General features: G+C 40.8%; 1 protein-coding gene across 1 annotated transcript; it reads right to left on the bottom strand.

Moving 5' to 3' along the window:
- Positions 1-2,692: 2,692 nt before the first annotated feature.
- Positions 2,693-9,828, bottom strand: pdhb (pyruvate dehydrogenase E1 subunit beta). The gene is made up of 11 exons (XM_041953580.1): positions 9,760-9,828; positions 9,607-9,666; positions 8,685-8,792; positions 8,006-8,068; positions 7,846-7,881; positions 6,535-6,725; positions 6,115-6,209; positions 5,751-5,861; positions 5,256-5,347; positions 5,025-5,166; positions 2,693-3,862 (listed from the first exon to the last, which is right to left on the bottom strand). Exons 1-11 carry the CDS (start codon positions 9,796-9,798, stop codon positions 3,717-3,719), a joined length of 1,083 nt encoding a protein of 360 aa, XP_041809514.1. The 5' UTR covers positions 9,799-9,828; the 3' UTR covers positions 2,693-3,716.
- Positions 9,829-11,808: the final 1,980 nt, after the last annotated feature.

The following is an 11,808-nucleotide window of genomic DNA, read 5'->3' as shown; positions in this document are numbered from 1 at the left end:
AAGGAAGCCAAGTTAGTAACATGCCTTGGTAGGACATGAATACATACAGATGGAGAGGGAGGGGAAGAACAGAGAAGCTCTGTGTGTCATGTCAAGTCCCCCCACAGGCTAATCCTATAGCAGCATAACTAGGGGCTGGTCCAAGACAAGCCTGAGCCAGCCCTAAGTGTAAGCTTTATCAAAAAGGAACATTTTAAGACCACTCTTAAATGTAGATAGGGTGTCTGCCTCCCGGACAATGACTGGAAGATGGTTCCACAGGAACAGGCTCTGGCTCCCATTCTGGTTTTAGAGATTTAGGACCCATCAGTAAGCCTGTATTCTGAAGTCGCAGTGTTCTACAGGGGTAATATGGTACTATGAGCTCTCTAAGATAAGACGGTGCCTTACCATTTAAGGCTTTGTGGGTAAGGACAGGGTTTTAAATCCGATTCTGGATTTTACAGGGAGCCAGTGCAGAGGGGCTAATATCAGGGAAATATGATCTCTTTTGTTTGTGTCCAGAGGGCAGTCCAGGACGGAGCCAGCTCTCCTGACCAGTTTTCAGTCTTTTTCTGTCTCTCAGAGCATCCACAGCCCCTGCAGACCATTGTATAGTATGTGTCCCACATACTCCAAAGGACCTCAGTCTTCTTAGCAGATGGAGACGACTTTGGCCCTTGTACAGGGCATCTGTGTTTTTTGTCCAGTCCAGTTTGTGGTTGAGGTGAACACCCGTGTATTTGTACTCTCCCATAATGTACTGTACTCTAGATGTTCACTGGTGTAGTGTGTGACACCTTCCTCTGCAAGTCTATCACCATCTCCTTTGTCTTTATGACATTATGGCGTTTATGTGCGGGTGGTTCGGTTCAAACCGACTTTATGCCGTTTGGAAATCAGACCATTTACTCATTATTCACAGTAACAGAAATTTTGACCAAGAGTAGCCAAACTTTTGCATACCACTGTATGTTTGCTGCCAAGTCTGTTATATCACAGCTTTTTCTGTTTTCTAGTCATAATTATGACTTGTATGTTCCAATGAATACTATTTACAAGTCACACAACTGGTAATTACAGCAACTCCACATAACATGAACACAACATGAGAGCCATGTTATTTTATTTTAATTGTCAGTATTTTATAAACTGTTAAAATCCAAGTAAAATCTCGTTAAAAATCAGACTATTTTTTTCTGTAGAATTCTGTAGGGACTCTTCAGAAGAAATTATCTCATTTTTCATTTTCATGTTATTCCTAACATTTTATTTTAGAGTCCGTAGTTTCTGAACAATTTACTTATAATGATTTTACAATGTGGCACTAATTATAGTGAAAATAGAGACAGTGTTCAGTTGGTACACATCTAATTATTTCAAAATGAGTGTACTTCAGCATATTAGACAACTGAACATGGGACAATATGAATTTTGTCTACAGATGAATGGAGAATTAAATTTCACATTTATTCCCTACGATTAGTATCAGATTCCATAGCTCTTTCCAATAAATTATTAGCAAATTAAAAACTCACAGAATAACAGGGTTAAATGATCCTGTTCTGTGGTGTTCACTGAATAAGTCCAACTTTTTAAAAACTCGGTCCAACTTTTCTCTCCTGGTCAGAAATGATGACAGTTTGTGAAGCAGGAGACACTGTACGGTAGTTTTCTCCTGGGTTCCAGACCTGCGAATCCTCCACCTGATCACTGAGTGATCTGGATTCACAACATGAGGGGGCGGGGCATCATATTCAGGTGGCTACATCAGTCTCCACTGATTGGTCAGGTAAAATCAAACCCCTCTTGCTCACTGAAATGGGTTAAAGGGTTGTGTTGTCAGACTGAAGACGGTGAGATGAGTTCTGTCTCAACTACGAGGGCTTGTTCTTGTTTCTGTTTCTTCAGCAAAATGTTTATTTTTACGTGCTTGAATTGATGACTGTGTGTTTTTTGGCTGGTCTGATGCTGATCAACAGATCCCTCCTGAAAAAGTTTGCTAATAAACAAGGTTTAGGCTTCACCTGGTTTTCAGCTTCAACTCTTTTCTGTTAGTGACTCGGTTGTTGCTGCTCCTCTCAGGTGTTACATTGCTTTCACAATTAATCCTGATTTTGATTTCACTTTTTTTTTATCCTCATGAAAAACAGATTATTTTGTTTTGTTTCTATTGAACCTTGGTGTTGCTTATAAGTCATGTTATAATGAACACCATAGGCTGGTACCAGAATCAACATAAGAGCAACTGTTCAAAAAGGGGTGATTCAGGTGTAAAGAAGGGATTAAACAATGTATGTAGTTTTACGTCTGGTACATATTCCAAGTGTATTTTAATGCTAGTACTTGTGTGCTTTTACCTAAGTAAACTTTTGAATGCAGGACTTTTACTTGGAGTATTTCGACACCGCGAAGCCTTCTCACTTGACTTAAGTTCCTTTTTCCAATGTGATTTTGAGCTCCCCCTTAGCCCACTGACATAGCCATATTTGTGACTCAAATACCACGTTGGTTTCACCTCGATCACAGATCACCCTGCCCAGACAGTAAAACACCAGTAAGATTACAATCGCCTTTTTTACGACTACCACTGCAACTCACGTCTACAAACCAACCAATCTGACAGAAGAGACCTTAACCTGCTGCGAACAGGACAGATGCCTGAATTCTTAGAGGACATAACTAGAACCAACATGAACCAAATGATGCAGCATGAAGGACTGAAAGGTTTTTATTTCTGTAACAGAGTCATTTACAGCAACAAAAACATCCACAGAGCTGCTGCAGCTACAATAAATATTCCTGACCACACTCCACCTCCAGCACGCAGCTGGTTCATTCTTCTTCACTGCTGCTTTCAGAGACGAACCCGAGTCAGTGCGAGGAATTAAGTTAATAGACTGAATATGTTTTGGTGGTTAGAAATATGTGGAAGTTTATTAACAACAAGCCTCCTGAGAGCAAAGATTAAGTTTGAATCAGTCTTCAAGTCTAAATTTGAGAGCACACAGGAACAAACTCAGGACTCAAACTCCTTTTCAGCTACTTTTTGCTCAGTTTGTTCATTTCACCAGATGTTTTATCAGATTGAGAACTTTTCCCAATACTTGGGGGAATATTACCAGGTTTTAACCCATTTTTTCATAAAAAAAAGTGGCATCAATATCAAAGATCTTAGCCTAAATAAATGGCAAAAGCCGTAATAAATGGCAATCTAAAGTTAGTCATGTTTCCTAATTCAGATCTTCTGGAGGGGCAAAGACATAAAATACACACAATTCTTTACATAAATAACCAGTTGCGTGGCCCTGCCAGCTCTCAGCCCTGCAGACTGAGCAAATCCTGATATTTTTTGTGCTCAGCAGGTTTGTTGTTATCAAAGATCCTCAGAAACACAGAAAAGCTTACAGGATAGAGCAACTTCTATTTTGACGGGGAGATAGTGGAGAGAGCAGCCAGAGTCTCAAACACAGAGTTCAGTCAAGTTTGGGACCGACTTACAGAGGCGGCGAGTTGACAGAACCCTGCGTGTCCACCGCTCTGGGCGCAGATAAACAGCTGTGTGCTGTAAACATCAATCTGGAGCGTTTAAAAGGACCCGTTTGGCTGTATTTACACATGATTCAAATGTTTAACTGGACGATGTTTCCATCGTCTGTGTGAACACAAAGAGGATTCAGGTGGGTTTGCCTGTGTGTTTGTGTGTGTGTGTGTGTGTGTGTGTGTGTGTGTGTGTCTCAGACGTTCAGGGTCTTTTTGACAGAGAAGATGATGTCTTTGATCTGCGGCAGGCTGTTGTCCTCCAGGATTTTGGCGTATGGCATGGGGATGTCAACGCCTGTCACCCTGGTAGCCGGAGCATCCAGGTAATTGAAGGCGGGACCTGACCACACACAGGAGGTTTAAGATTTTATTTTAGTGCTTTCAAATGTTCTTCAAGCTCACTGTTGATATTTCACACCATCACGAAGAGGCCCTGTATGCAATAACAAAATCTTTCAATCCAGATGTTCCAGGTTTATCCTGTCAGTTCACTGACAGACGAGCCAATAGCCACTGCTGTGCATGTTACTCAAAATGAGTAATTAGTTACAGTTAATTCTCTCAAAAATAAGTTAATTACTAATTGCTGCATATAAAAGTAATTACTTTGGGTTTTTTTTCCTTTATCTGCATCAGTTCTCTCATTAATGCACACAGCTATATTATTTTAGTGTTGCTTTGGTAAAATGTGGCACAACAATTATCAAATTTTATCAATGTAGTGTTTAGCGCTATTAATACGCCCAACCACCAGAGGGCAGAAACGACTAGTGTTCCTACATGTAAGGTATCTTGTATTGTCTTGGTTAGACAATAGGATTTGAAAGGAGAAGACCCACACTGGATGAACATGTTAATGGAGCTTTGTTACAGTAGCTAATAGCTAATTATATTTGATGAACCTAAGTTTCTTCAGCTTACTGTTTGACACACAGGTGGGAGGTTCGTTCTAATTCAGCAGAGTTGTTGGTATTTTGGTGGAGAAAGGCTTTGCACCAAGAGTATTATGATTTTTTAGCGCAATGTTAATCTGCTGCCAATCTGGTGACTTGTCAACTTGGAGCAAATGCACAGCAATAAAGCAATAATGCTTAAAATATTAATGAACTGATTTCAATGAAAAAACTCAACTAGTAGAGAAGTTTAAAACTGCATCAAAAAGGGTTCACTGTGGATGATGCAGAGACATTGTAAAGTGCTCTGCACGGACCTACACATTACTATGAATCATTCTTACAGCACCTGTTTGATGCGATCATATGAAAGGCTTCACAAAACATTTTTTTAATTATTAGTTTCATCATCATTGTACTTATTAACAGTTTAATAACCTCACACCATCTGCCTCTGGCTACAGATTTGTGGTGCTGTTCACATCGTAACAGTAAGTCATTTACTATATGTCTAAATGACAACAAAGTCTCACTTTATCAGGCTGACAAAGCAGCAACGTCTCACAGTCCGAGACTGACAAGGTTTTAATGCATCCACTCAGCTGTTACCTTCCATGATCCTGGCGCAGATCTCAGCTCCAACCCCAAACTGAGGCCAGCCGCCCTCCACGGTCACCAGGTGGTTGGTCTTCATCACACTGGCTTCAATACTCTCCACATCCATAGGACGGATGGTTCGCAGGTTGATCACCTGACACAAAGACAGACAGAAAGTAGTTAACAGGCCGCTGAGCACAGGTCATCCGCATCAGATAACAACAGGTGTGTTCCTTCTTCTACCTCACACTCGATTCCCTCCTTGGCGAGGACGGCAGCAGCATCCAGGCAGTAACCGACGTACCGAGAGTGACTGACCAAAGTGACGTGATTCCCTGAAACACAGACAGGAGAAGAAGTGAGAGGTTCAGGAACACCACAGTGACAGCTCAGGTGGGCAGATCTCAGACATCTAGGTCATCTCTCAACATCCTCACAGACCCCACCTCCCATTTCCCCCCAAATATCATCACCATGTTAAAGTCTGACAACAAAACGCATAGGGCTGATTTATATTTTTCTGTGTAAATCATCAAAATCTCATTATCTTCTATAAAAAGCTATAACAGAGTGGTCTATTCAGCCTCTTCTGATCAACATCAACCTCATTATACTGAGCTACATGCTGAAACGATTTGTTGTCGAACAGTCAGGTGCAGTGAGTGTGTGAAGCTCCTGTCATCACAGTGAGGTTGCCTGGTTTGGTGCCACCGTGCCTGTACAGAGACCAGGTCTCACCTTGTCTCTCAATCTTGGCCTTGCCGATGGGAACGGTGAAGTCTTTGGACTGTGACTCCTCCGACATCTCGAAGGGAACACCGTACATCAGCTCGTTTTCCAGGAACACCACTGCAACACACACACACACACAAACAGTTCAGATAAATAGTGACATATCGTGCATCTTGGGGTGGATCAGATTGCTATGCAACCTTAAAAAAGCTAACTGTAAATGCATCCAAGAAGTGTTCAACACTGCTTGCTGAAGCCTCAGGAGGTGGTTTGAGACACATTCTAGCCAGATACTGCAGAGGAGTAAATGCATCAGTCTCTTCAACTCTTCATACGTAAGCTTTGCTCCTGCTTTAATGTGGTGTCTCACCGGGGTTGTCGTCTCTGATGGCTGACTTCAGGAGACCTTTTGCATCTTCTGAGTTCCAGGGACTCACAACCTTCAGACCTGGACAGTGACCGTACCTGCAGACAGTCATGACAACCACACTGACACCAGTACAACTATCACACCAACATCACCTATTGTTACTTCAACGACTGCTTCCACCATCATTCCTTTTTTGGGATGTAATTTCACAGTTTTATCTATTTAATTGTTTGTGTCTCTGTAAGACATCTTTATTTCCAGAGATTTCAGCTGTTAACTTGGTGAGTACAATGTTACTATTATTGATAAAATGGACAAAACTAAATAATAAGTTGGATAAAAAGCTACTACCAAGACAGTTGCACACAAAAGTAAGAGCTAAATGAAAGTAACAACAGCATTAGGTGTAAGTAAACGCACCATGCAGCGAAGCACTGTGAGTGCTGTGCAGCGACACCTGCTGACGCTCCGTTGGGTCCTCTGAAGACGATGGGCACCGACTGCAGACCGGCTGACATGTAGTAGGTCTTTGCTGCAGAGTTGATGACTTGGTCAATGGCTTGCATGGAGAAGTTAAAGGTCATGAACTCACAGATGGGTCTCAGGCCAGCCTGCAGAGGACAGCAGTTTAATATTAGTGCTGGTGTGGGGAGAAAAAGTCATAAAATAATAACACGGACACGTGTCCAAGAGTTTCTGAAGAGTACTCGTGTGTTGTGGTGGGTGATCAGGTGGCCTTTATTAGAGTTTAATGGTATAATTTGTATTGATTCATATGAAAACATATACTGTATATTTATTTATTACACTGTAATAATTCATCTGGTAAAGGCCTTCACAGGTCTGCTCATTCCTAGTAACCGAGACCTGTCCCAAAACCCATCTGAGTCCATCTGAGCCCGAATTATATCCAGTCTAATTAGGTCTGATGGGGTCTTATGGTCTTGAGAGCAGAGCCTGGGAGGTGTTATGGAGAAAAGAAAAATATCTTCTGCACACAAATTAAGAATTTGTACACACGTTAGCTTGTTGGCTAGCTAGTTGCTCTTGATTTAATATTATGTTATATATTTATAGATTTTGCCCCCTCCCTGTAGAGGGCAGCAAACACCTTTGGTTCAGTTAGCACGAGGTTTGAAAAAGGCTCCAGTGCTTCAGACACCCAAAGCTGAGTTTTTATGAACTGAATAACATCTGTAGTATTACAGATTCAGTTCTATATCATGTAAAATATGTTTGAGGGAGCTCAGAGACAACACATTGTTTTTAACAGCCAAAACATGAAGTATATGCACATATCTCAGATGAAGATGAAAAAAAATCATTACGAAATCCAAGCGACTCACAGTGTCACAATAACACCTACCAGACTTCCTGGACTCAGTGTCAAACCTGATAGATCAGAATGGATTCTCCATCAGCTCTAATCATGGGGTGTGTTGTTATAATCACAGGAGAAAAAAATGTTTTTTGAGGCAGACAGAGAAGAAGTGTGAAAAATGAATGTCTGAGCTTCCCTAACTTTACTAGGACAGTTTACCAGAAAACAACCAATCCAGTAAACTTGCACTTGCTAGTTGTATTCAATAGCCCAAGATGTAAAGTGAAGTAATGTGGTTAAGAGAATCACTCAAAGTGAAAGTCAAGTTGCAGTTGGCTGATTAAGAATACGTCCTGTGCTCTAATGCTACTGTACTGTTGGAGGAGTTCATGTGTGTTTATTGAACTCACCATGGCGGCTCCCACTGCGATGCCGGCAAAACCCATCTGCACCAGAGAGACACAGAGGGAGAGATGTTGTATGTCTCTGAAGGAGTGTTTTGATCACAAACCTTAAAAAACTATGCAAAACAGAGAACATTCGTCAAGGGCAAATGTTAGATTGTCTCACCTCTGTGATCGGAGTGTCGATGATGCGTTTGTCTCCGTACTTCTTCCACAGACCCCTGCTGACCTACACACACACACACGCACATACACACACATACACACACATACACACACACAGCACATAGACTTAGGACAAGCAGCCGGCCACATAACACAGTACAGATGTTGTTGTTTTTTTTTTTGGAAAAAAAAATCTAGCATCTGTCTAATTGTTGAATATTTGCTTTTCTTGCACCACTAGACTTCTTTTCATAGCTCTAAGTTATTAACTGGGCGAGTACAATGCAATTACTGTTAGAAATGATGGACACAACTATGGCAATATGTTGTACTAAAAGTTTAAACCATAGCTTTTCTTGAAAGACACTGAAATTAACACAGCCTGGCTGAGTGAACAGGCTGAGCTGCTGAAATATCCAAAAGTAAGCAGTGACCAGTTACCTACACCTCATCTGATCTTTATTTCACCATTATATTCTGAAACTGTTTTCACTGAATTTGATTCACAGCCTCAGTGTTTAAATGAGACAGAAACAGGCTGGGAGGGGTACAAAGTGTAGGTGATATGAGAACTAGCAATATGACCAGAGACTCTATAATTGTCCCAGTTCCAGTCACTGGCTAGTTAGCATCTGATGTGCTGACAACAGTTCACTGTCTTCTACTGAGCGTCGACTCACCTTGTAGGCTCCGTCGTACTGGGCCACCTCCTCACCCAACAGGAACACACGCTCGTCCCTCTCCAGCTCCTCGTCCATTGCCTGGTTCAGGGCATCACGGACGGTCACCTGACGAAAACAACAGGGCAGCAGTCAGTACAGACCCACTACTGTCGCCCAGAGGACAGAGTTTACCCACTGACTTTTTAGGTAAATTTCCTGTGATGCACATTTTTCTTTATTTGTGACAAATTTAAAGCAGATTAGATTATCTGATTGGTCATCTCATCGAATATATACTCAAGACATTAATCAATAATGCAAATCAGTGTTAGCTAAATTATTAATTTTAGATTTATTTTTCTGTAGTTTGCTGTTTGTGACCTAGTATTGGAAAAAACACAATAAAAGTCATCAGTATTACAAATACAGAGCTGACAACAAAGCTGTTTTAACAGTTTCATCAGAAACTAAAACACAGAAGCGAAATCTTTTTAAATACAGACAATTGAGTCACCATGACTCCAAAAAAGATTAATATCTTTGATATTTAACGGAGAACAAAATATATATAATACATATATATGTAATATATATATTCCTGTGCTACTGTTCGTCTTTCTGGTTTTAATATCTGCTCTTGGTACAATCAACCAGCGGCTGTCACCAGTTTAACGTGTAGATAAAAGTGGTTTATACAAACACCGGGGAAATCAGGCTTGACATGATTTGACAGCCCGCATCTCTGCTCAGTGACCGGACAACAGCAGAAACCCTCAAAATAAGCAGGTGCCTATTCCGACGAGGTAACCACTGACAATAACAACTGTCAGCTGCACCTTGTCCATACAATTCGTTGTTGAAACAACATTAAATCATACAGCCGACTACAACTGGAGTGTTAGCTATAGCCCAAGTTAGCCTGCTAGCTGCTAATACTGACCTGCACAGCGGCCGGAACAGTCCTGTGAAATTCCCGTCGTCGCAGAGCCGACGCGGCATTCTGTAGAAAGACAGAGAGACGCCATTAATAACATTAATCATCAACAAACGCAGAAAAGTGCTACAAAACCAACATATCTGAAAAATCCCATACCTTTCCTGTTCGGAGAAAGCACCTCAGGGACGCCGCCATGTTTAACCTGTCCTCTGCCAGAGGTAAGGCGTGGTCTCCACCGAGGTCAGGAGATTTCAGCCAATCAACGTTACAGTTTACAAATCGGGTCGGAAAGTGTCATAGCATAGAGCCAATCACAGCGGCTCAGCGGAGACGGAGGCGGGAGAAAACTCAACAGTGAAAAAAAGGAGAAGAAGAAAATCCAAGGACACTGTGCTGCGCTGTCATGATGTATGGAAGACCAATTCAGCAACTTAAAAAAACCCATTAAATTATGTAAATTACAGAAATAGAAATACTGATTGAATTAAGTTTGTATTAGAGTGTCATGGATCCAATTTTATGGGCTTGCTAAACATCACAAATACATATAAACCAGCTGTGAAGCTGCATATACATTTTAATGGGTAGAGTTGTGAAGTGAGAGTTCATCAAGCCTGGTTCTGGAGAAAAATTCCTTTAAATTTTCCAATGGATATGATTCAAAATTAGAACACTTGAGCTGGAATGAAACAGGCCCGGTTAAATCATCAGTCCAAAACATTCTAACTGTTAGAAAATATCTGGCTCATTGGGAAAAAGTCTACAGGTACAGAAAAACATTAGGATGAGGAAGTTAACCATGATTCGGCAAGAAACATCCAGTCACTGACTTTAAAATGCTGTTACAGCAAGTGGAAGCTAAAGATTACTCTGTTAAATTGAAAATTGCAGTGCCCTGGAATGAACGCTAATGCAACAGCACCACCTACTGAGTTGTTTGAGCAAAAAAGGTTAATATAGCTGTGATGTGTCTGTGTAATTGTTGACTGCAACAAACCATCCAGACTCTAAGCTTGGTCCCCACCTACTTATTAAACTTATTTGCAGCTTAAAAAAACTAATTACTATCTGACTTGTGTCAAACTAATTCTATTTTAAGCAACATCGAGGATATTGTTCAAAGAAAACACTGAAATGGGAATACAAAATGGAGAAAAACACTTTTGGCACTGAAGGATATAGCAGCTGTTTCTGTTTGGACAAAAAGGCTCTTAGGAGTGTCTGTAGGGGTTTGTTCCATAATGTGCCAGACACTTATGATAACAATCATAGCCTGTCAGTGGCAAAAACAAACACTTTTAGTGGATGACCTTTGATGGTGCACAAACACCCAAAGGGATTACATTGCGGCTCTTTGCAGCTGCCGGCTGCAGCAGTCTCGCTCACTACTGGATCGATTGCAAAAACTGTCAAAACATTAACAGAACACAACACTAAAACATGGGGAAATGGGGTCCAGGTTGAAAAATACCAAAGTTACCCTACAAAGTTTACACAAATGTGGTTTAAGCTTTTGCTAGTTGACGGAGTGTGGAGTCATATGACACACAATGAAGCTGCTATTGTGTTCTCTGAGTGAGAGTCACTGCAACGGGAGTCACATTTTTGGTGACATTACTTGTTACTCATTTAGTTTTTAGGTTATTTAAATAACTTAGGGGTTGAGACCAAGTTTGACTCCTCAGGAATATATCCCACTGTAATGGAGCTTAAACTACAACTAAGGTTCTTCTTAGACACATATAAACTTTTCTGTGGATGCATGCAGAGAAATGTTCTATGGGTAACCATACACTGCAGAGGATCTCCTAAATCTCAACAACCTGAGCGTCAAGCAAGTTGACTGGTTGATCCAATCCAGTCGTGAATACATAAACGTATTGTACAAAAGAAGACATGCAGGCCTATGCAGCCAGGAGGAGCTGCAACTCTGTCAGAACAAGAGCAAAAGTCATTCAAAATTCAGAAGTAACTTTCAAAAGCATTTTCAGACATACACCCTGATTTCCATGGTTCTATATGGAACATTTAAAATGCGTTAAGATTAAAACAAATCAAACCAGAAATTAAGTACAATAAAATATACACAATGTGACCTAATATGTATTTCCATTAATTTATGCATTAACTGTGTCATAATTAAATGAAAAACCATTTATCTTTCTGTCTGCAGTAAGAGAATGAACTGATTTTCATTCTGACATG

Source organism: Chelmon rostratus, chromosome 2 (genome assembly GCF_017976325.1).
Source record: "Chelmon rostratus isolate fCheRos1 chromosome 2, fCheRos1.pri, whole genome shotgun sequence".
NCBI classification, from domain to species: Eukaryota; Metazoa; Chordata; class Actinopteri; order Chaetodontiformes; family Chaetodontidae; genus Chelmon; species Chelmon rostratus.
This window is presented reverse-complemented; position numbering and strand designations above follow the sequence as displayed.

Coding starts and splice junctions, on each gene's coding strand:
- pdhb (XM_041953580.1), bottom strand. CDS start 9,798: ATGGCGGCGTCCCTGAGGTGCTTTCTCCGAACAGGAAAG. Junction 9,667..9,759: donor GCTTTCTCCGAACAGGAAAG/GTATGGGATTTT, acceptor GTCTTTCTACAG/AATGCCGCGTCGGCTCTGCG. Junction 6,210..6,534: donor TCACAGTGCTTCGCTGCATG/GTGCGTTTACTT, acceptor GACTGTCTGCAG/GTACGGTCACTGTCCAGGTC.